Genomic DNA, 25054 nt, shown 5'->3' on the forward strand with positions numbered 1-25054 from the left:
TTGAGTCTGCTCTGCCATTCCATCATGGCTGATCCCAGATCCCACTCAACCCTATATACCTGCCTTCTCACCATATCCTTAGATACCCTGATAGATGAGGAAGCAATCAACTTCTGCCTTAAAAATACACACAGACTTGGCCTCCACCACAGTCTACGGCAGAGCATTCCACATACTTAATACTAAAAAATTCCTTCTTGCCTCTATTCTAAAAGGCTGCCCCTCAATTTTGAGGCTGTGTCCTCTAGTTCTGGACACCACCACCTTAGGAAACATCATCTCCACATCCACCCTATCTAGTCCTTTCAACATTTGGTAGGTTTCAGAGATACCCCTGCATTCTTTTAAATTCCAGTGAGTACAGGCCCAAAGTTCCAAACACTTCTCTTATGTTGATCCCTTTTTCCCCAGAATCATCTTTGCGAACTTCCTCTGGTCTCTCTCCAATGACAACACATACTTTCTGAGATATGGGGCCCAAACTGTTGATAATATTCCAAGTATGGCCTGACTAGTGTCATATAAAGACTCAGTATTATCTCGTTTTTATATTCTATTACCCTTGAAATAAATGCCAACGTTGCATTTGCTTTCTTTACCACAGACTTGACCTGTAAATTAACCTTCTGGGAGTCTTGCACGAGGATTCCCAAGTCCCTCTGCACTTCTGATGTTTGAACCTTCTCCCCATTTAGATAATAGTCTGCACTATTGTTCCTTTTACCAAAATGCAGTATCATACACTTCCCAACGCTGTATCCCATCTGCCACTTTTAAGCCCATTCTTCCAATCTGTCCAAGTCCTGCTGCAATTGTATTGCTTCCTCAGCACTACCTACCCTCTCCATCAATCTTGGTATGATCTGCAAATTTTGCCACAGCGCCATCAATTCCACTATCTAAATCATTGGCAAACAATATGAAAAGCAGCGGTCCCAATACTGACCCCTGAGGAACACCACTAGTCACCGGCAGCCCACCAGAAAAGGCCCCTTTTATTCCCACTTGCTGCCTTCTGCCTGTCAGCCTTTCCGCTATTCATCCCAGTATCTTTCCTGTAACACCACAGGATTTATCTTGTTAAGCAGCCTCATGTGAGGCACCTTATCAAATGCCTTCTGAAAATTAAAGTAAACAACATGCACTGCCTCCCCATTGCCCACTCTGCTTGTTACTTCCTCAAAGAACTCTAACAGATTTGTCAGGCAAGATTTCCCTTCACTGAAATGATGCTGACTTTGACTTATTTTATCATTAGTCTCCACGTACCTTGAAACCTCATCCTTCATGACTCCAACATATCCCCAACCACTAAGGTTAGGCTAACTGGCCTATAATGTCCTTTCTTTTGCCTTCCTTCTTTCTTAACATAGTGGAGTGACATTTGCAAACTTCCAGTCCTCCGGGACCATGCCAGAATCAAGTAATTCTTGAAAGATCATGACCAATGCATCTGTTACCTCTTCAGCAACCTCTCTCAGGACTCTGGGATGCAGTCCATCTGGCCAGGTCCACCTTAAGAACTTTCAGTTTGCCTAGCACTTTTTCCTTTGTGATAGCAATGGCAGTCACTCCTACTTCCTGACACTCATGGACCTCTGGCACACTGCTGGTGTCTTCCAGAGTGAAGACAGATGCAAAGTACCCACTAAGTTAATCTGCCAGTTCCTTGTCCTCCACCCCTCCCTCACAAGCATCATTTTCCAGTGGTCCAATATCAACCCTCAACTCCCTTTTACTTTTTACATAACTGAAAAAACTTTTGGTATCCTGCTTTATACTATTGGTTAGTCTGCCCCCATATTTCATCTTTTCTGTTCTTATAGATTTTCTAGTTGCCTTTTGTTGGATGTGAAAAGCTTCCCATTCATCCAACTTCCCACTCACTTTTGCTGCCTTGTATTCCCTTTCCATGGCTTTTCTGCAGTCCTCAACTTCCTCTGTTGGATGTTATCTATCCTGCGACTTGTGAACTATTCCCAGAAACTTCAGCCATCTCTGCCATCATCCCCACCAGTATCCTCCTCCAATCTACCTGGGCCAGCTCCTCTCTTACGCCTCTGTAATTCCCTTTATTCCACTGCGATACTGATACACATGAGTTATGTTTCTCCCTTTTAAATTACAGTATGAATTCAATCATACTATAATCACTGCCTCCTAAGGGTTCCTTTACGTCAGTGGTTCCCAACGTGGGGCAATTTGATTTTTAATAAGGGGGGGCAGTTCGAGAATGAGTTATTAACAGTGAATTTTTTCTAGTAAGTCTGTGTGAGTATGAGTGTGTGTGCGAGTTAATACATATGTGTATATACAGTATGCATACATAAAAATACTTGTGTGTATGTACATGTGTAATTGCGTATGTACTGTATATATAGTGTATCACCATCATTACAACCATCAAATGGCTTTCATAATTAAATTAATGAATTGACTGATGTAGGAAGGAACGAATGAACAAGTCCAAACGCGTAAGAAACTCGTACGAGGTCGCGCCAATGCTGCTTTTTGCAGTAGCTTTTGGTTCTTGGTGGTGTGAAGGTGTGTACATTGCGTCATCTCTTTTAAACGGTGTATCTGTCTTTGTATGCTGTAGAAACAAATCGGCATTGTTTTGTTTATTTATTATTATTATTATTATTTTAATATCACTTAATGTTTTTTTTTTACAATTTCTTAGTAATTTCTTCCTCAGAACTTTAACAGTCCTTTGGTTCTTTTATTTTTCTCTTTCATGAATGCCATGTTCTTTGGAAGCTTGTTTAAACCAAGTTAATGGTCTTTTAGGCTTCCTCCAGGTGAATAGGAGTTCACTTTTTGAATAATAAGAATTATATATCACCACAGGGAGCATCAGGATTTTAGAGGTGATTAGGTGGGGCATGGCCAAAAAAAGGTTGGGAACCACTGCTTTATGTAAAGTTAGACACATGGATGATAGATAAATGGAGGGCTACATGGTAAGGAAGGGCTAGATTGACCTTAGAGTAGGTTAAAAGATTGGTGCGACATTGTGAGCTGAAGTGCCTGTACTGTGCTCTATGTTCTATGAAAGGAATCAGGGAGCTCAGTACTGTAGAACTCAAGTGGCAGAAGGCTTGGTTCCCTGATGATTGAGCAGAAGGGATGAGGATGTACAAGAAGTCATGGTTAAAGAGAAAAATAAATGATAGAAGTGGAACAGGACAAGACTATTCAGACAATTGGTCTTTTCACATAAATTGGGGAAGGTGATGCTACATTAACCAAGAAGCCAAGAACTATAAGATAGTGGTTTATTAGGAGAGGGGTAAGATTTAATGGGAAATTTGGTGGTAATTTTTTTGTACACGAAGTGTGATGGGTGCATGAAATGTGCTAAGGGAGGAAGTGGTTGAGGCAGGTACAACAACAACTTTTTTTAAAAGACTGTTCGACAGGTCCATGGATAAGAAATGTTTGGTAGATGGGGTCCAAATGGGACTAGCATGGATGGACATCTTCGTCAACCTGGAGTAGCTGGGCTGTAGAGCCTGTTTCTCTAATTCTGCTTGGTGGATTGGTAATTGCCAAATAGAATCTAGTTCAGATGACACTGCTTTGAGAGTCACACTCTGGCTAATGAAATTCCTTTTCAACTCCATTCTAAATGGACACCCTTCTATTCTGAGCCTGTGCCGTCTGCTCTTAGACTCCCCGACCATAAAAAAAAGCCTCTCAGCATCCACCCTATTGAGGCATTTCAATATTCAATAGGCTTCAATGAGATCTCTCCTCATTTTCCTGAATTCCAGTGAGCACAGACACAGAACCGTCAAACACTACTACTGGTAAGACAAGCCTTTCAATGCCACTTCCTAAGAAGATTGAGGCAAATGAGCCCCCCCCCCCACCATCCCCAATCTTAACTGAATTTTACAGGAACACCATTGAGAGTGTCCTGACAAGCTACATCTCCATCTGGTATGGGAGTAGCTGAGCATCCCTACAAAGGATTGTGAAAACTGATGTGAAGACTATAGAGGTCTCCCTACCATCCATCCAGCATTCTCTTCGACTTTCTATCATCAGACTCCAATACTTAAAAACAAGAATGGTCAGGCTGGGAAACAGTTTCTTCCCCCAGGTCATCAGGCTTCTGAACTCCCTGCTACATTGTATTAGAAGTGTCACCGGATAATTTGTTCTGAACCCTACAATATTTAATTTATGCACTTTACTTTTTTTATTTATGCGTAATTTATCTGTAGATTTTATCATTGCTGTCCTAAACTGTTGTGTGTTATATTCGTGTTATGTGAACTATCGTGTTTTACACCTGGTCCTGAGAAACGCTGTCTCGTTTGATGGTATACATATGTATGGTTAAATGACAATAAACTTGACTCTTGTATGAGTTGGGACAGGAAAATCTAAGCCATTAAAGTTGGAGTGATATGTATGTGCAATACAACACTGCCGTCATAAAAAAACTAGGGAAAAATGATTAAGATTGGTACCTACTTTGGGAAGTCTGCACACCAAGAACTAAATAAGATCACAGAAATCGATTGAGATAGAAACTAAAAAGGGTAAAATTCTAACCTAGGACCTCAGAGATGCTAAATAATCAGATAGTCTCTGTTTATTTAATAATACTTTTTATAAGATTTGTACTTTTTAAAGAAACATGTATTTTTCACACTCACTGGCAAAAAGCGATATAGCAGCTAACGTTCATCACTTTCTCATTTTTCATTGGCTATGTGTTAGAACATTACCCACGTGATGTAATTGTTTTAATTATGTAGGCTATGGACTAATTTATCACTAACTAAGGAATTTTCCTTATCTATAAAAGTGTTAGATTTTTCAGAGGCACTTATTCCTTTGTCTTACACCCCTTAGCAGTAACTCCCCTCAGCATAATTTTTCTGCCCTTTATTTAGTATTTGTATATTTGCTAAAATAAACTGAAACTTGTAACTAAGACGGCTTGTCATTCATTCCTGACTTCAGGAAAAACCCCAAGGATCAGAAATTAAATGGAGATCTGACATCTCCAAAGAACGAAACAACTAATCTGAATGAAGCAATCTCTATTCACAGCTAAACTGTTGATCACAGCTTTAATGGCATTGAATAAATTCAGCACATGCACACACAAAATGCTGGAGGAACTCAGCAGGTCAGGCAGCATCTATGGAGAGGAATAAACAGTCGATGGTGCCGACCGAGATCCTTCTTCAGGACCGGAAAGGAAGGTGGAAGATACTAGAATAAGAAGGGTGAAGGGAAAGGAGTACAAGGCAGAAGGCGATGAGTGAAGGTAGATGGATGGGGATGGTTGGGATGAAGTGAAAAGCTGGGAGGTGATAGGTGGGAAAGGTAAAGGGCTGGAGAAGAAGGAATTATGACAGGAGAGGAGAGTGGACCATGGGAGAAACAGAAGGTCGATTCAGCAGATGCTTCAATAGGGGTAAAATAAAAATCAGAAGTTCTTCATCAGGTTAGTCTTCTAGGCCATTATGGCAAAGGTAGAGTGACAAAGATGACTGCATAGCCTTGTGTAGGAAGCTGCACAGTATGAAGGTTACCACTGGATGAAAACCCTTTAACTCTACATCAAATGCCCAAACAGTTTCATACCTGTGCTTGAGAAGAGAGGCCTGGCCAGGTCGTGAGGATACGAAAACCCCGGAAACATTCCAGGAGCAGGTGGCCGACTAAACAGGTCCAGTTTACCCCCTATTTCAAGTTTGTGATGGTCCATTGACATTTGTTGCTTTCAAATTATGCAAGTTAATAGAAAGAACACCAAAAAAATAATTAGTCCATCATAAAATTTTGCTCAAATTCTTCTCTCCATGTTATACCTAAACAGATAAATGCATCAAACAATTACCACGAGGAGCTGGTGGACAACCACCATAAACATACACAAATGGTAAGCATATTGATTTATTTAGAGATACAGCATGGACAGGCCCTTCCAGCCCTCTTCGCCTAGTAACAGGACAATTTACAATGACCAGTTAACTTACTAACCAGTATGTCATTGGACTGTGGGAGGAAACCAGAGCACCCGGAAGAAACCCATATGCACTCACGGGAAGGAACGTACTAACTTGCTTACAGAGGAGGTTGAAATTGAGCTCCAAACTCTGACACGCTGAGCTGTAATAGCGTTGTGCTAACTGCTATGCTACTGCGGTGCCCACTGGTCGCAAGAAACTCCACAGAAAACACAACAGATGTATGTTGATTTCAGCTAAGGGTTATATACATCACCAAACTGACACTGCTTTAATTGTTTTAATATGAACTATTTAACATTCTTATTGATAGCTAACATAAATTGGAATGTAGAAGATAGGGAGGACATTTTATACAAAATTATGAGGGGTACAGATAGGGTAAACGCAAGCAAGCTTTTTCCACTGAGGCTGGGTGGGACTACAATTAGAGGTCATAGGTTAGGGGGTGAAAGGTGAAATGTTTAAGGTGAACATGAGGGGAACTCAGAGGGTCATAAGTGTGTGGAATGAGCCAACAGCAGAGTTTGAATAGATAGATACATGCATGGCAGGGGTATGGAGGGCTATGGTTCGGGCACAGGCAGTTTAAATGGTTCAGCTCAGAGCAGATGGGCCGAATGGCCTGTTTCTCTGCTGTACTTTTCTACGACCCTATATGGGGGGAAAAGCATGCAACATTTGCCAGTTTCAGCATAGTCAAGGTTCTTTGCAATACCTTTAATTTTTGCTGGTGATGATAGATTTGCCAGGCAATTTGCACGTGAACAGCACACCATTTCCCAGGCTTCTGTAAGACACAAAAGCACAATAGATCGTAAAAGATACATCTCAGTCATAGTAACAAAAACTTGGAATTTCGCAGCCTAATGAAATATAATGTAAACCAGTCGCACAATATGGCAAGCAAACAAAAAGAAAAAAGAATTGAACTTCAGCCAAAAATATTCTCTGAAGTTTGCTGCTGGTTAGTTGAGAAAGCATGAATCCAGGATTCCTTTCCAATGAGATGGTTTAAAGCAGAAATACATGAAGGTGAATATAGACTAGGATCAAATATATCCAGTCTTGAGATAGAATGTGACCTATATATTCTATATGAATTAGCTAACTACTTCCATATTTGGGAATGAAACTACAGGGCCACACCAAGATGCAACACTTTCCCCGGAGAGATCACAATTTCCATTTATGTCGATGTAGAAATCACCAAGGTTCATTCTCAGTCCTTCACTTATGCCAAAAACCTGGTTTCTTTCTTTGTGGAATTCAGTCTTTATCTGGGCAATGGAGATTTTATTATGCAGAGAACTTCACTTGATGAGAACTACACTCAGTTAGGCTCTTAATCAGCCAATCATGTGGCAGCAAATCAATGGATAAAAGCATGAAGACATGGTCAAGAGGTTCAGAGCAAAATCAGAATGGGGAAGAAATGTGATCTAAGTGACTCTGACCATGGAATGATTGTTGGTGCCAGATGGGATGGTGTGACTATCTCAGAAACTGCTGACCTCCTGGGATTTTTACGTGCAGCAGTCTCTAGTGTTTTACAGAGAATGGTGCGAAAAACCAAAAGCATCTAGTGAGCAGTTCTGTGGGTGAAAATGTCCTGCTAATGAAAGAGGTTAGAGGAGATTGGCCAGACTGGTTCACGCTGACAGGAAGGTGACAGTAACTCAAATAACCATGTGTTACAGCAGTGGCATACAGAAGAGCATCTCTGAACGCACACGTCCAACCATCAGCAGAAGCCATGAGTGTGTTTTTATTTACTGCTGCAAGCAGTCTTCTCCACACGTCACAAGCTCAGTCTTACAAAGATGTTCATAGTTTAATGAACAGGATGGCTCTGCTTTACTGTGGATTATGCCAGATGCCATAATGAGCCATTGAATTATGTGATGTAAAAGGTGGTGTTAGCATGTGGATAAGTCCTTGTGGCTGTACTGAAAACATCTTCCATAATAAAAACAAGAAAATCTACATTCTGGAAATCCAAAGCAAAACACACACACACACACAATGCTGGAGGAACTCAGCATCTAAGGAAAAGAGTTAACAGTTGATGTTTTGGGCCGAGACCCTTCATTCTGATGAAAGATCTTGGCCCAAAATGTCGACTGTTTACTCTTTTCTGTTGATGCTGTCTAGCCCGCTGATATCTTCCTAATAATTTTTTTCTTAAAATTAGGTTATAGATCTTCTTAAATAACCTTTAACATTTTTCTAATGTGTTAAATTATTAGTTATAGCTAAAATAGAAAGCAGTCGCTCCACACTGGAAGGTAAATCTTACAAATTCACTAAGCAGTTCCTTGTTTGCTGATAAAACACTCCCTAATGTCTTGGCTTCCACAGATGACTAGATTTCCTGTGTATACAGCACCACAGGAGACTGTTATCCTAACATCCATTCGGTAATGATTACTTCCCGAGCCCAATGACATTTGGACACTAGATCGGGCATGAATTTGAGATGAGGTCTGAGAATGTGTCTATTCCAGATAAGACAGTCATTAGAGCACAGAACTGATCTCTCACTGACCGAGACCAAAGCAATCACCATTCCTATATTTTAGCCAAACATTAACTTTTATACTGTAGCAAGTTCAAAATATTTCTGCAATACTAACATTTCATCAAAAGTGGGAATATATTTTGCTCCCTCGAATCCTCTTTCTCCCAGAATATTTACGTCGTTATTTATTAGTGTTAGGAACACTGGTCACAACATACCAGCTCCCACGCAGAAACGTTGGATAAACTAGAGACCATGAAGAAAGCATTCTGTGCTTCGCATATAAAGTCTGTTACAGTTGAAATGATTTAAATATTCCTGCTGATTGTGATGTCTACCTGGAAGATAACTGATTATTTATTTGTGTGCCCGGGAGCCTGCTAATCTATGGCTAATTGCAGACTCCAATTTCTTGGGAGGATGTAGGGAGTAAAATGGGGGGCAAAAATACACCCTTCTAAATAATGGTTTTCACATTGCCCAAATTGGTCAGAGAAGACACCAAAGAGACTTGGCGACAAAATACTTCAAGTATATTACGAGCAGCTTTGCAGAGCTTCAAAGGCTGAAAAGGGAAGTATTTGGGAGCAAATCAAGTTTACAAATAAAGATGATGGCAGTGGTTGTAACTTCTAAGGATTTGTTGTTAACTCATTAGCCGTTCCGAGTAGAAGGGGGGGATGAAGTAGATGTTCAGACAACCAAAGAAGTAACAATCTCATCTGGAAATATCATGAAGAGGCAGAGTCGGAGTATATCAAGGATATAACTGGTAGCACCAATTCCCAGATCAAAACCTTTCAAATATTGAAAGACCTGGATAGAGTGGACAGAGGAAGTTTCCAGTAGTGGGGGAGTCTAGGACCAGAGGGCATAGCCTAAGAATACTAGGAAGCATCTTTAAAACAGAGATGAGACTGAATTTCTTTAGCCAGAGGGTGGTGAATCTGTGGAATTCATTATCTAAGATGGTTGTGGAGGCCAAGTCATTGAGTATATTTAAGGTTCTTGATTAGTAAGGGTGTCAAAGGTTTATGGGAAGGCGGCAGGAGAATGGGGTTGGGGGGGGGGTTAAAAAAATCAGCTATGACAGAAATGACAGAGCAGGCTCGATGGACTGAATGGCCCAATTCTACTCCTATTGCAGCTTGGAGCATTCTGGAGTTTGGAGTTCAATTCTGGCACTGCCTGTAAAGAGTTTGTACATTCTCCCCATGAACCGTGTAGGCTGCCTCTGGGTGCTCAAAGATGATCAGGTTAGTAGGTTAATTGGGCATTGTAAATTGTCCTGTGATAGGGCTTGTGTTAAATAGATGGGTTACTGGACAGTGCAGCTCATTAGGCTGGCAGGGCCTGTTCTGCGCTGTATCTCTAAACAAATAAATGTCTTATGGTCTTAGAAACCAGGCCGGTTTTCCTCTCTGATGAAGGATGATGAAGAGCAGACTATTTCCAGGGCTGCCCTGAACTGGGCTTCTTTGGGAAAGATTCATCACCAGCTGTGCTAAGTTCTGAACCAATACCTTATTCAAGTTATACTTACGCCCAGTTGTTTTTGAGGTAGATTAACCCTTTTGAGTGGGAGCTGGAAGAAAACAGTAAACAAAAATGAAACACTGAACGCTTCATGGATGAAACCATGTCACAAATAGATGTCTTGAATATTTTTAAACAATTTGATCCACAAGTTTCTCAATTGGTCTTCCATGGAACTGGCTAAAGAAGTTGTAGATTGAAGAAAAGTGTTCAGTGGGAAGACAGAAAGCCTTGTTTTTTTAAGTCAGAATGTTTTCGTAACTCCATTATCAGTTGCCAGAAAGTGAAAGAACTTCATGGTGTTTCAAAGAAAGGTTGTATTCACACTGCTTGGGCTGGTGACCACAAAAATATTTTCAGGTGATGTGAACAAGCAAACAAGAGCTGAAGATGGGACACTACGCAGAGCTGAGGAAGGTTCATTCCATCTAATTTCAGTAGTTGCTTTCCCATTCGCCAGATGACCATGAATCTTAATAACTCGAATATTTTCTGATCATTTTAACTGTACAAGTACTTTCCATATTTGTTCATTTCGAACACTTGGGACGAAGGAACACCACCAAATTAATTTATCCCAAAGTGCTTAACGTCTCCAGAGTAACACAATGCAAATGCATTCATTGTTACAATCTTGAAGCTTGCGAGAGGAAACAATCTTAGATTAGAAAAAACTTTAATACTTTGGAAAGGTGATCATAATTTTCAAAGGACAGATCTGCCCACCTTTGCTCTGTAATCTCCAATATCATGTAATTTAGACATTTCCTTTTTAACAAAACACTAAGGTATGCACAGTTTGTTATTTCAGAAGTAAATGAACCAAGATGATTTCCCCTTTGGACTGCCTTGTCTGGCCAATTAGAAAACTGAACAATGGATTCAACAATGCAGCACCAGGAAAACAAATTTGATTAAAAAATAAGATCCTCTTTTGTTTCTAAAATAAATGAGGTATGGGGCACAAGAGCATTGAAACAAGCCCTTTGGCTTATCTCATCTGTGCCAAACTGCTATTCTGCCTAGTGCCAGCAACGTGCACCTGGACCTTAGGCCTCCATAACCCTCCCATGTTTTATACTTTCTAATGCATACAATATCCCAAACAGCCATCTGATAGAACATTTGTCCATCATGAACGAAGCATATCAAAAGTCACAATCAAACATTCAAATATCCTGTTCAATTATTAAGACACATCACAAATTTATTCAGGTATTTCAGTGTCTGCCAGACAGAGCAAAAGAAAATAAGCTTTCTTGTTCTGTTTCTCTGGAACCACAAGGATGAAAAAGAGCCCTAGCACAAACGTCCATGCACCAGCAGGTTAGTTGAGAAATATGCACGTGGAGTATGTGAATTCAGTGAGATCCTGCCAGCATTGGTCAGAACAACTAACAGCCCATTTCCAAGAAATACCAATGGTTATAAACTAATTATAAAATATGTTTTAAACAATGTGGGAAAGTAATTTATAACTTGCAAGACATTTATTAATGCGACTATAAACAGTATGTTGTGAAATAAAAATATACAGCTATCTAAATTGACAGATTTTATAAAACAGTTGATTATTAAAAATTAAATCTCACTTACTCTTATTGACTGTCTGTAGGGGTCTGATAATTGCTAGAAAAAAATGAGACACAAAAGTTGTATAATTATATTGACAGGAACAACATTTTAAATGGAACTGACAAAATAGAAACTATCCTAGATAAACTGATAATATCTCTGACAGTCTAATGCATTAAATTTACTCAGACATAATCTCTCAGTGGTAATTCAATGGATCTTCAGGATATGTAGCATTCTGCTCTTTTTAAAACATCAGATCCAAATCAAATAAGAGCAGAATTAGGCCATTCAGCCTATCAAGTCTGCTCCACGATTCCATCACAGCTGGTTTATTATCCCTTTCAAACCTATTCTCCCTGTAACCTTTGACTCTCTGACTAATCAAGAACCTATTAACTTCCTCCTTAAATATACCCAATGAACAGGCCAACACAGCTGTGTGTGGCCATGAATTCCATAGATTCACCACCATCTGGCTAAAGAAAATTTTCTTCATCTCTGTTCTAAATGGATGTCCCTTAATTCCGAAGCTGTGCCCTCTGGTCCTGGACTCCCCTTCTTCAGAAAATATCCTTTTCACATCCATTCTGTCTACGCCTTTCAATATTCGATAGGGTACAATCAGAACCACCATTTTTCTAAACTCCATGTTAACCCTTTCATTCCTGGGATCATTCCTCTGGACCAGAGGTTCCAAATCTGGAGTCCACACACCTCTGGATTAATGGTAGGGGTTCATGGCATAAAAAAAAGAGTTGGGAACATCTGCTCTGGACCCTCTTCAATGCCAGCACATCTTAGACAAGGGGCCCAAAACTGGTCACAATTCTCCAAGTACAGTCAGACAAATGCCTTATAAAGCCACGGCGTTACATCCTTGCTTTTGAATTCTAGCCCTCTTAAAATCAGTAACATTGTATTTGCCATCTTTACCACTGACTCAACCAGCTAGTTAACATTTAAGGAATCCTGCATGAAGATTTCCAAGTCCCTTGGCACCTCTAATTTTTAAATTTTCTCTCCATTTAGAAAATCATCCACATCTTTATTCCTTATGCCAAAGTGCAGGACCACGTACTTCCCTACACTATGTTTAATCTGTCACTTCTTTTCCAACTCCCCCAATCTGTCCAAGTCCTTCTGCAGACATGCTACTTCCTCAACACTAGCTGCCCTTTTAGCTATCTTCGTATTGTTCTCAAACTTGGCCACAAAGCCATCAATTCCTTCATCCAAATTACTGACATATAATGTGAAAAGAAGAGGTCCCAACTCCAACCCCTGCAGCACCACACAAGTCTCCGAGCACCAACCAGAAAAGGCTCCCATTATTCCCACTCTTTGCCTCCTGCAAGTCAGCCAGAGTTCTATCCATGCTTGTATCTTTCCTTAATACCACAAGACTTACCCTTCAGAAAACCATGCCTATTGATTTTGGCCTATTTTATCATGCACCTCCAAGTACCCCCAAAAACTCATCCTTCACAATGGACTCCAACATCTTTCCAACTACTGAAGTCAGGCTAAACTGGCCTATAATTTCCTTTCTTCTGCCTCTTGCCCTTCTTAAAGAGTGGAATGACATTTGCAATTTTCCAGTCCTCCAGAAACATTCCAGAATCTAGTGATTCTTGAAAGATCATTACTAATGCCTCCACAATCTCTTCAGCTACTTCTTTCAGAACCCTGGGGTGTAGTCTATCTGGCCCAGGTGACTTACCTACCTTAAGACCTTTCAGCTTCCCAAGCTTCTTCTCCCTAGTAATAGCAACAACACTCACTCTTGGCCCCTGACACTCTGGGATTTCTGGCATTTTGCTAGCATCTTCCACAGTGAAGACCAATGCAACATTCTTATTAAGTTCCTCTGCCATTTTTCTGACCCTATTAGTACCACTCCAGCATAATTTTCCAGCGGCCAATATCTACTCTTGTCTCTCTTTTACTCTTTATATATCTGATAAAAACACTCTGTATCATCTTCTATATTATTGGCTAACTTATATGCATATTTCATCTTTTCTCTCTTTATGGCATTTATAATTGGTTTTTAAAAGCTTTCCAATCTTCTACCTTCCCACTAATTTTTGCAATATTATACAAAATATTTGGCTTTTATGCTGCCTTTGTCAGCCATGGTTGCCTCATCCTGCCTTTAGAATACATCTTCATATTTGGTATGCATCTTCCCTGCACCTTCTGAATTGCTCCCAGAAATACCAGCCATTGCTGTTCTGCTGTCATCCCTGCTAGTGTCCCCTGCCAATCATCTTTGGCAGCTCCTGTCTCATGAGTCTATAATTTCCTTTACTCCACTGTAGTTGTGATACTTCCAATTTTACTGTCCCCTCCTCAAGCTGCAGGGTGAATTCTATCATATTATGATCACTGCCTCCCAAGGGTTCTATCTTGAGCTCCTAATCCAATCTGGGTCATCCAGTCCAGAATTGCCAGCCCCCAGTGGGCTCAACCACAACCTGCTCTAAAAAGTCTTCTCACAGACATTCTACAAATTCCCTCTCTCGGGATCCAGCACCAACCTGATTTTTCCAATCTGTCTGCATTTTGAAATTCCCCATGACTATTGTAACATTTTCCTTATTACACATCTTTTCTTGTTCCCACGGGAATTCATATCATACATCTTGGCTACTGATCGGGGGCTTGCATATAACACCCATCAGGGTCTTTTTACCCTTGCATTTTTGAACTCCACCCACAACGATTCTACATCTTCCGATCTTATGTCACTTCTAAGGATTTGATTTTTTTTACTAACAGATCCACCCCACACCCTCTGCCTGCCTACATGTCTGCTCTTTCAATAGATTATGTATCCCTAAGCTCCAAACTACAATCATCTTTCAGCCATGACTCTGTTACACCACAATGTCATACCCATCCATATCTAACTGTGCTACAAGATCATCTACCTTATTCTGTATACTGCATGCATTCAAATATAACACCTTCAGTCCTGTACTCGTCACTCCTTTTGATTTCATCCTCCTGTTACACTGCAACTCATCCCACTGACTGTAACTTTACCCTATCATCTGCCTGTCCTTCCTTACAGTTTCATTGCACACTGCATCTACTTGTATACCAATTGCCCCATCCCCAGCCCTGTCACTCTGGTTGCCACTACCCTCTCCCCCCCACCAAATTAGTTGAAACCGCCCCCAACAGCTCTAGCAAAGCTGCCTGCAAGGATATTGGTCCCCCTTTGTGTTCAGGTATAACCCGTCCTTTCTGTACAGGTCAGAACTTGCCCAGCAGAGATCCCAACGATCCAGAAAACTGAAACCCTGCCCCCTGCACCAATTCTTCAGCCACATGTTCATCTGCCAAATCATTCTATTCTTACCCTCACTGGCATGTGCACAGTCAGCAATCCAGAGATGATTACCCTGGAGATCGCACTCACGTCACCATCAATAAACAGGGAAATTAATATTGTGAAAGGAATTTACAGGTAGAAAAATGAAAGGGTTTACTTGACATTAATCTACTACATTTACCCTGTGTCACTCCCGACCTTCATCATTTGAACATACACTCAGTTTGTTAGGTACACCTGTTTGTTAACGCAAATATCAAACCAGCCAATCATGTGGCTGCAAATCATTGCATCAAAGCATCCAGACATGGCCAAAAGGTTCAGTTGTCCTTCAGAGCAAACATTAGAATGGGGAAGAAATGTGATCTAAGCAACTCTGACCATGGAATGATTATTGGTGCCAGATGGGGTGGTTTGAGTACCTCAGGAACTGCTGATCTCCTGGGATTTTCCCACACAACGCTCTCTAGAGTTTACAGAGAATGGTGTGAAAAGAAAAAAAATCCCAGTGAGTGGCAGTTCTGTGGGTAGTGAGAAAAATCAGATGAGAATGGCCCAACTGGTTCAAGCTAACAGGAAGGTGATGCTAACTCAAATAACCATGTGTTACAACAGTGGCGTGCAGAAAAGCATCTCTGAACATACAACATGTCGAATCTAATAAAGTGGTCACTGAATGTATTGGGATCTTGCTGCTGTATAATATTGTGCACACAATATTAGTGATTTCTTTGAAATAAGGTTTAAACAGCTTTTGTGCTTATTGCTCTATTGGATTTTTCTTGCTTTTTTACATTTATTTTGAACTGGTATTTCTTCCGGGAATTTAAACTAAATCTTGCTTTATATCGATTTTGTGTAAGAGGCACCTCAGCTATTGGAATAACTGAACACAGAGCAGTAGTAATTACTGGTGATGATTTTAGGTGAGCAATGCTCTCAGTTTGCTTAACTTCTGGACCAGGGATACAAAGTGACTTACAAGGGATTAAAAATTGGGGGAAAGATTTCTTTTTTGATTGATTGAGATACAGCGTGAAACAGGTCCTTCCAGCCCTGTGAGCTGTGCCACCCAGCAATTACCGATTTAACACTAGCTTAATCATCACAGGACAACTTACAATGACCAATTAACCTACCACCTGGTAGGTCTTTGGACTATGGGAGGAAACCCATGTGGTCAGTCAGAGGAGGGAATGTCTTTCAACAATCAACATTCCCAAAATCTTTACCCAAGACTTGAAAATAAATAAATAAATATAAAATGAATGATTAATAAATCAGCACTATTTCTACACCCCAACTTGAAATAGAACAAGGGTCTCAGCCCAAAATGTCAACTGATACTCCCCTTCATGGATGCTGCCTGACTTGCTGAGCTCCTCCAGCATTTTGTGTGCGTTTTGCAAGATTTCTAGTATCTACAGAATCTCTTATATTTAGTGCTGCCATTGTTATTTATATTTGAAAAAAATTCTTTCATTAATTTGGTCCCATATTGACCAGTGTGTTTACTAAAGTGACTACATTTCAAAAGTATTTCACCAGTGCAAATGCTTTGGCGATAATATTGTGCAAAATGCTGAATAAATTTAACTCTTCTTTTTTGCCTCTTTCAATGTATCAGCAATCCTCAGAATATACTCTATTAAAATTACTGCCAGGAAAATGTACATCAAACTTTATAAAATTTAACGAGTCACATCAATAAGGTGAGAGAGGAGTCAGCAATAGTTTGAAGATAACAGAACTTGGATACCAATGTATAGATCAGGCAATGGAATCAGTCTGGGTGGAGAAAAGAAGTAACAATGCGAAGAATGCAGAGTATTCACCTTTTACTAGTGTGTGTACTGTTGGACAGTGTATTCCTGGTGTCAACACTCAACTTTCAAAAACACTTGAATTATAATCTTCTGCTAGATTTTCCTTCTCTTTCCAGCCTTAGTGAATTGAGATTTTTTCCCACTACCCACATCACTATGTCCATTTCCGTGGCCAGGAATGTGAGGTGAAGACTCCTGATCTATCTTTCATCACTTTTGCCCTCTGGAGGAGGTCTATTCCATTCTCCAAATTCCTACAGCACCATGGCTTAAGTTCTTATAAGATTTTCTACAGCATTCCTCTTTCGCCGTTCACCATGTTGGAGGAGAGAATTACAATCAACTATTATCATAAAGGTACAGCACAGTAACAAGGCCTTCTGGACCAACAAGCCCACGCTGTCCAATGACACCCATGTGACCAATTGACCTACTAACTTGTACATCTTTGGAATGTGAGAGGAAAATGGAGAACCTGGAGGAACATACAACCTCCTTACAGACGATGGAGGGAATTGTACACTATTATGGTGCCCCAGACTTTTATAATCAGCTCAAATAGAAACAGAGAGAAAAGGAAAATCTAACTTCACAGTAAACAAAGTATTCTGAGGGACAGTGATAATAATGTATCAAATTTTCACAGGGATGTGCTTAAAATTAAGGAGGAATCTTTGAATTACAAATCTAGAGAGCTGTGAATATAAGTTATTAAATACACTGAGATCTGAAAATCTATTGAAGATCTTTGGGAAATCAATGATTTTGTGGATCAGGCAAGAAAATGAAGAAAGGGGCTAAGATCAATCACGATGTTATTAAATGGAAGTCAATAATTTGCGGAGGTTGTAAATCTAAAATAAAAGGTTGGAAATACTCTGTACTAACTGTATCTGGACACTTGCCCCGTGATTGTGTGGGTTTCCTCCAGGTACTCTGGTTTATCACACATTCCAAAGATGTACAGATTGGTGTCAGCATTTTGTGTTGACACCGGAAGCATGGTAAAACTTGCGGGCTGCCCCAGCGTACCCTAGACTGCACTGGTCATTGATGCAAATGACACATTTCGCTCTGCTACGATGTACATCGCAAGCTAATTTTTAATCTTTAAGTCTTCAATCTTTTGCTAATTAATGCAAAAAAAATAATCATTAGGACACAAATCAGATTTTTACGTTGTAAAGGGCTTGCAAACAGTTAATTTAAAGGATCTATGACTAATAGCCTTGCTGCCAGATTTAAACCTACTGATTGGCTCTGGGTGCTTGGAGGTCATAAAGGCACACTGGTTCATTACCATTCACAGGTTAGTAGTTCATTGTCAAATATCTACAGACTAGGTGGGCAGTAGGAGAATTTGGGAGAAGTTGATGAGGACTGTGGGCTTTTTCAGTCTTATGGATTTTATATTCTGTGTTTTTGCCTGTTTTTTCTGCAGGTATGGGAGTTTGGGGGTCAATGATCTTACTGCATTTTGTTAGCTTTTGTGCAGGGGAAGGAGATTTGGGGGTTGATATTCCTGCTGTGTTTTGTTTGTTTTTTTGTGCAGGGGAGGAGGATTTGGGGTCTGATGTTGTGTTTTGTGTGTGGATAGGGGGATTTGGAGGCCGACATCCTTGTTGCCTTTTGTGTAGGGGGGAGGGCGGGGTTTTGTGCACAGGGGTGGGTTTGATGTTTTTCTTTGAACAACTTCCATGATCATCTTTGTTTTGTAGAGATGAATCTCAAGTGGTATACTGCGTATATACTTTGATAATAATTGAAACTTATTGACGGAATTGCTCTGCAAAATTATATGGACTCCCAATAGGTTGAAACGTCTCTTTCTCCATCATGAGAAAAGTTTAGTTGCCAAGATGGCTTCTTTCAAAGGAATATTTTTTGATGATTGCTGCAACAAATGTTTTGTGCATTTTACTCAGATTAAGATTCATTTACTTAGGAATATGAGAATCTTATAGATTTGAGATAAACAGTGAAGAACAAAGATGTAAACAAGCCAATATATGGTATGTGGGTCTCGTGCAGCTTAACTTCAGCACAGTGAAAATTCAACATACATTTAATGCAATCATAGCTAAAAATTTCAGGTTGAAAGTTAGTAGTTCATTTACCCTGGGGTCCTTTTGAAGTAGAGTATGAGGAACTGCTCCTTGTCTGCTTGCTACATCAATTGGATTGGAAGTCTAGAAAAAGACAATACCTCATATCATTAACAATAACTGTCCTGGTCCATGGAAATTATTGCACAACAGTGAAATGACTACAGCCACACTGGACTGGTTTCTGCAGTTAGCACTGTAATTGAATACAAGGATTGGATTCCAGATGATTATTGTAAACTGTAGAAACGCAGTGCAGCAGAGAACAGTTCTGCACTTTTGAGTCATTTACATAAAAGGCTCTCAAATTTTGACTGTGCCAGTGGAATCCAGTGAACTCAATGTTTGGACAATTTAAGTGCCAGCCAAATTGAAAAGCTCGGAATGGTCCTAGACAAATCGAGGTGGCAGGGTCCAGGCCCCAGAGCGCATTGAAGCGACGGAACCAGATGTTTCAACAAAGGTTTAGGCGGCAGGCCAGATTAAAGAGGCCAGGGCAAGGGACAGGACTGGTTCAGCTCGCTGCTCCATGAGTGTTCACTTGACTTGACTGCGCTTAACTGAGGGATATGGGGCGCACTCTCTGTGTGGACTTCAGTTCAGAACACGCTTACTGTTTGCATGATTTGTTTATTTTTCTCCACACATTGGGATGTTCAATGGTCTTTTATTTAATGGATTTTTTTAGGTTTCTTTGTTTTGTGGCTGCCTGATAGGAAACAAATCTCAAGGTTGTATAGTGTATACATTCTTTGATAATATATGTACTTTGAACTTTGAATGACCCCTTTCTCATTACATGTGACAACAGTGTACAGAGCGATTAGCAGGAATTTGACAACACCATAAGTAGTAAGAGCAGAATTAGGCCATTCGGCCTACTGAGCCTGTTCCAGGTTCAGTAGTCAATAGAGCAGAGGTTTCCAACCTGGGGTCCATGGACCTCTCAGTTAATGAAAAGGCTCATGGCATAAAAAAGATTGGGAACTTCTGCTATAGAGAAAATCCCCTAAAATCCCTTCAACTCATCTGTCCTCATTACATCATTTTGTGTTTTAAATACACAATGAAAACATGTTAGTATCAAGACTGCCAACAATTGTTAATTACTTTAAAGTTGTGCTAATTATACTGAAGTTGTCTGAAGTCAACTACAGTTCCGTTAAAAAAAATTATACTCTTAGAGGGCCATACAAAATTTATATTTAGTAAAGGTACATTGCAATATATTTTCACAACAGGAATGCGTAGCGATATTTGTTGTTCCTCTTTGTGGCGCACTGGGCGACAACCTTGCCGTTTCTTTAGCATTTGTCTGTGTTTTTTAAAAGGCCGAGTTGTTAGCTTGATGCTCTACCCAGCACAGATGGAAACTGTGCAAGGAGCCAGCCAGATTCGACACTCGCCTTGAAATCCAGTGTGGATGCCACTTCAGTGATTTAGCTGAATAGTAACTGTGATACAGTAATCTTGGGATTTCAAAAATGGATAATTGAGGATGTTATTTCATCAGGGATTTACAGGGAGCATTTAAGAGAATCTACAATCAAGGCATTGTTTATCTGTGTATGCAAATACTGCTTACAGCAGGCTGGTACTTTGATGTTCAAACAGTAGCTGAAGAAATGGTTTCAAAATGTTGCATGGTGGTCAGGACCATGCCTTAAGATCTTTGATTCCACTGGACTCTATCTTCATCATTCTGACCTCATGGCTATATAAGCAATGCTCTAGGGTTTAAATAAAATCACAGGTATACTAGAAATACTCTTCAGGTCAGACAGCATCTGTGGTGAAAAAAGTATTAAAGTTTCATAGATCTGTGAAGTTAGAAATCAAACATGTTTTATGAAGAGGGAGGTGTAGTAAGGAGAGAGAGAGAATATCTGTGATATTGATTCCATTACATTCTTCCAGTTTCTAAAGCTCCATCATATCTGGTCTGACGACTTCGTCCACACCAATGCTTCTGAGATATCTTTTTTTCTTATCAAAGGCCTTCCATTCTCCAGAAGCTCAAGGATTCTCAACTACATCTGTTCTACTGCCTGCTCTTATCCCACTTTCTCCTCTCATCAAGAACAAGGATTGGGTACCTGGCCTTCATACATTCTGTACCTTCAATGTAATACCACCATTAGATATATCACCCATCCACTTCCATCATTCCAAAAGGGACTTTCTGGTTCTTTTCCTCCATTTCTTCCAGTTCCCTATCCCTCTTCTCACTGACCTGACACATTCACGTTCAACTGTAGAAAATGAACACCTACTCTCTTGTATCTTCCCTTTCCATCACCCAAGGATTCAAGCACAATTTCCAGATGAAGTTGGGAGATGTAATATGTCTTTGAGCTTCCAGCGTCTTTCACTTCAATTCTCCATTCACTTTCCCTCTAATCTTATGCATCTTGCACTGTTCCAAGGAACCGTACCACATCTTCTGACAAGGACATACAATTTTCAGGACTGAACATTTCAATCATCTATTTCAGAAGCAGGTATCTTCCAGTTTGTATTGTAACCAGCTAGTTCTAAGGTCATTGACCTATAACGTTAATCCCCATTTTCCCCTCTCCATCAATGCTGCCTGACCTGCTGACTTTTCTAGTATTCTCTTCTGATTTCCTGAATCTGCATTTTTTAAAACTGTTCAATAACACTGGACAACAAAGATTTTACTTCCTGAATACTTTTGGATGTATCTTATGAATTTTGGGCTACTGATTATGAAAATCATTATGAAATTTCCCTATCATGCACCATTTTCAATTCAATTATTTCCATTCAAAACTCAAGTTAGAATAACTGATACCATGATTAAGGAAGATATTTTTGCTGGTCCACAAATCAAACAGGTCATTAATGACAGGCAATTCGAAGAACTTCCAGTGGGACCGGAGAAAATCACATGGAAGGCATTGAACGATGTCGCTGAAAATTTTCTTGGCAACTACAGAGCACCAAATTACATGCAGCTGGTTGACAACATGGTTCAAGCATACAAAACCATGAAGTGCAACATGTCACTAAAGATTCATTTTCTGCATTCCCATTTCGACTTCTCTCCTGCCAATTCTGGCGCTGTCAGTGACGAGCACGATGAAAGGTTTCACCAGGACATTGCAGTCATGGAGAAACGGTATCAGGGCAACTGGAATCCATCAATTCTGGCTGATTATTGTTGGACACTTAAGTGAGAAGCCTCAGATACTGAGTACAAATGAAAATCACCAACAAAACATTTTTAGCTTAGTTGAACTACTGCAAAGCGCCAGCACTGTTATGCAATTAAGCACACTCTATCAAATAAAAGTTAATTTCTTGTTTCTCCAAATTCCAACTTGATTCAAATAGTCTGAAATTATATTTGTGTTCAGCTTCAAGCGATCTTTCATAAACAAATAAATTTCTGCGGAAGCAACACTAGTGAAAAAATTATTGTTCAGTGTTATTGGCTAGCACGAAGAATCCTTTAACTAAATTATCATTACATTCCTAAATAAAATTGCTGAATGAAATCAAAGCTTGTAACTGAAGGTTGGAATCTTCCTTTAATTTATATTCTGATAAACCTGAAGGTACCTTTCCTTGAATGACATTTGCCTTTGTACTGAGGCTTGAATGCTCCTGAAAATGACAAGAAACCAAGAACTTTTACAAAATCTAAAATAAAATACTGCACCCTATAAAAATACTTGCAACAGGCCAGCAGTTTCATCTACCCAGAAACCATTCATAAGCTTAAGTGCTTATTTAAGCCAAGAGCCTGTCTTCCATTCTTATCTATTCAGTATTATTCTTTACATGATATATATTTAAATTAAGTGCTATTTTATTAGCTATCAGTAACACTGGAAATTACATCTTTAACACACTTTGAGGAATGATAATATGTTGTTGCAAAATGAAATTCTATTCTGTTGTCCTTCTTGTGACCTTGACTTAAAGGATACTGCACGCCTGCCCATGAAATTGCTATTTGCCTACACTACCAGTCAGATAATGAATAACCCTGTTATGTCTTTAACTGGTTCCCAGCTCAGCAAAGTGCAATGCGAAGACAGTGAAATTGACTGAGGTAATCTGTCTCTCCCTACCTCAGTGACAGACGCTTCGGTCTGAAAAATGGAGGAGCACTCAGCACTGCCGACCCAGGCAAACTTAATAACCCTGACTGATCGTGGCGGCCCAGAGGAAAGCATTGTGCGCAGTCAGCATGAGCACACATAAGTCAGGCCTCTAGGGCAAAAAAAATCATCTGCTCTACAGAACAAGGTAATTTGCTTGTTTGAAATAGTTTCTACCATTACAATGCATCAGCCACAGGATTTTTGACTCCAAAGATGGGTCAAGTATTATTAACCTTCTGTAGTTTACCCTCAGGGCCTTCTTGTCTACTCAAGTTGGCATGCAAATTATGTGTAAATTTGCAGATCAAACCAGTCTCCCTCTGACAGATACATTTTTTTTCCTGAATTATATGCCTAGAAAATGCTGTACTTACTGATCTTTAGCATAATCATAGGTTAACAACATCAATCACCGTGGGTGTACAATAACCATTTATTAACAAAGGTTATGCAGAAAGCTTATAGCAAATCTTGACTTGATATAAACTGATAATTATAATTCGAAAATTCATCACCACTTTCCCTTAATATTGCTGGGCAATTTAGATACAGTTGCCTGAATCATCTCCCAAAACTTAAGATAATCACTCAGGACAAATTTAATATGCCACCATTAAAGTTCAGGAAGGGGCAGAAAAGCTCCTCTCTTTGGAAGGCCACTGCATTCCAGCAGTTGCTCTCAATGCCGTCAAAGGATGTTACTGAAATTCTGAGGTTTATAGTTGGACTACAGACTGTAATTCAAATTGGTCTCCTTCAGTTTTCTGTGTTTTGCCCATTCTTTCTTGCTTCCAGTTGGCGTTGTGGGGATTGGGGTACAGGGTTTGCTGTCCCTGTCGCTATTTTCTGTGTGAAGTGATATGCTAGTTATTTTGCGTGCAAGGGAGGAGATTGGGGTTTGAGATGTGATGTTCTTATTGCTGGTTTTCTGTGCAGGTTAGTGTTTTGTGTGAGGGAGGGCGTTGAGGGTTTGGGGTTTGATGTTCTAGCTGCTGTTTTTCCGTATGGAGCAATGTTAGTGTTTTGTGTGAGGGGGTTGAGGGTTTGGGGTTTGATGTTCTAGCTGCTGTTTTTCCGTATGGAGCAATGTTAGTGTTTTGTGTGAGGGACAGCGTTGAGGGTTTGGGGTTTGATGTTCTAGCTGCTGTTTTTCCGTATGGAGCAATGTTAGTGTTTTGTGTGAGGGACAGCATTGAGGGTTTGGGGTTTGATGTTCTAGCTGCTGTTTTTCCGTATGGAGCAATGTTAGTGTTTTGTGTGAGGGAGGGTGTTGAGGGTTTGGGGTTTAATGTTCTAGCTGCTGTTTTTCCGTATGGAGCAATGTTAGTGTTTTGTGTGAGGGAGGGTGTTGAGGGTTTGGGGTTTGATGTTCTAGCTGCTGTTTTTCCGTATGGAGCAATGTTAGTGTTTTGTGTGAGGGAGGGGGTTGAGGGTTAGGGGTTTGATGTTCTAGCTGCTGTTTTTCCGTATGGAGCAATGTTAGTGTTTTGTGTGAGGGAGGGTGTTGAGGGTTTGGGGTTTGATGTTCTAGCTGCTGTTTTTCCGTATGGAGCAATGTTAGTGTTTTGTGTGAGGGAGGGGTTTGGGGTTTGATGTTCTAGCTGCTGTTTTTCCGTATGGAGCAATGTTAGTGTTTTGTGTGAGGGACGGCGTTGAGGGTTTGGGGTTTGATGTTCTAGCTGCTGTTTTTCCATATGGAGCAATGTTAGTGTTTTGTGTGAGGGAGGGGTTTGGGGTTTGATGTTCTAGCTGCTGTTTTTCCGTATGGAGCAATGGTAGTGTTTTGTGTGAGGGAGGGGGTTGAGGGTTTGGGGTTTGATGTTCTAGCTGCTGTTTTTCCGTATGGAGCAATGTTAGTGTTTTGTGTGAGGGAGGGGTTTGGGGTTTGATGTTCTGAGCAAAGGAAGAAGTTGGGGTTTGCGAGTTTTTGTTTCTTTTTGTGCAGGGGGTTGGGTTTGATGTCTTTCAATGACTTCTTTGATTTTCTTTGTTCTGTGGCTATCTGGAGAAAACAAATCT

The 25054-nt window shown here is 40.1% G+C and overlaps 1 protein-coding gene across 7 annotated transcripts in view; it reads right to left on the reverse strand.

The window, feature by feature from the left end:
* The window catches only part of fbrsl1 (fibrosin-like 1), a 994182-nt gene that overhangs the window by 19392 nt on the left and 949736 nt on the right, over positions 1-25054 (reverse strand). For 6 of the 7 annotated variants that reach the window (XM_073051929.1, XM_073051934.1, XM_073051933.1 and 3 more), the window contains 5 exons: positions 18915-18986; positions 11650-11682; positions 10061-10102; positions 6715-6786; positions 5611-5746 (listed from right to left, as the gene is read on the reverse strand). In XM_073051929.1, coding sequence (XP_072908030.1) covers positions 5611-5746; positions 6715-6786; positions 10061-10102; positions 11650-11682; positions 18915-18986 — 355 coding nt within the window. The remainder of the gene's footprint in view (positions 1-5610; positions 5747-6714; positions 6787-10060; positions 10103-11649; positions 11683-18914; positions 18987-25054) is intronic. The other variant, XM_073051930.1, reaches the window with a different exon arrangement.

The sequence above is a fragment of the Hemitrygon akajei genome, chromosome 7, assembly GCF_048418815.1.
Source record: "Hemitrygon akajei chromosome 7, sHemAka1.3, whole genome shotgun sequence".
NCBI lineage: Eukaryota > Metazoa > Chordata > Chondrichthyes > Myliobatiformes > Dasyatidae > Hemitrygon > Hemitrygon akajei.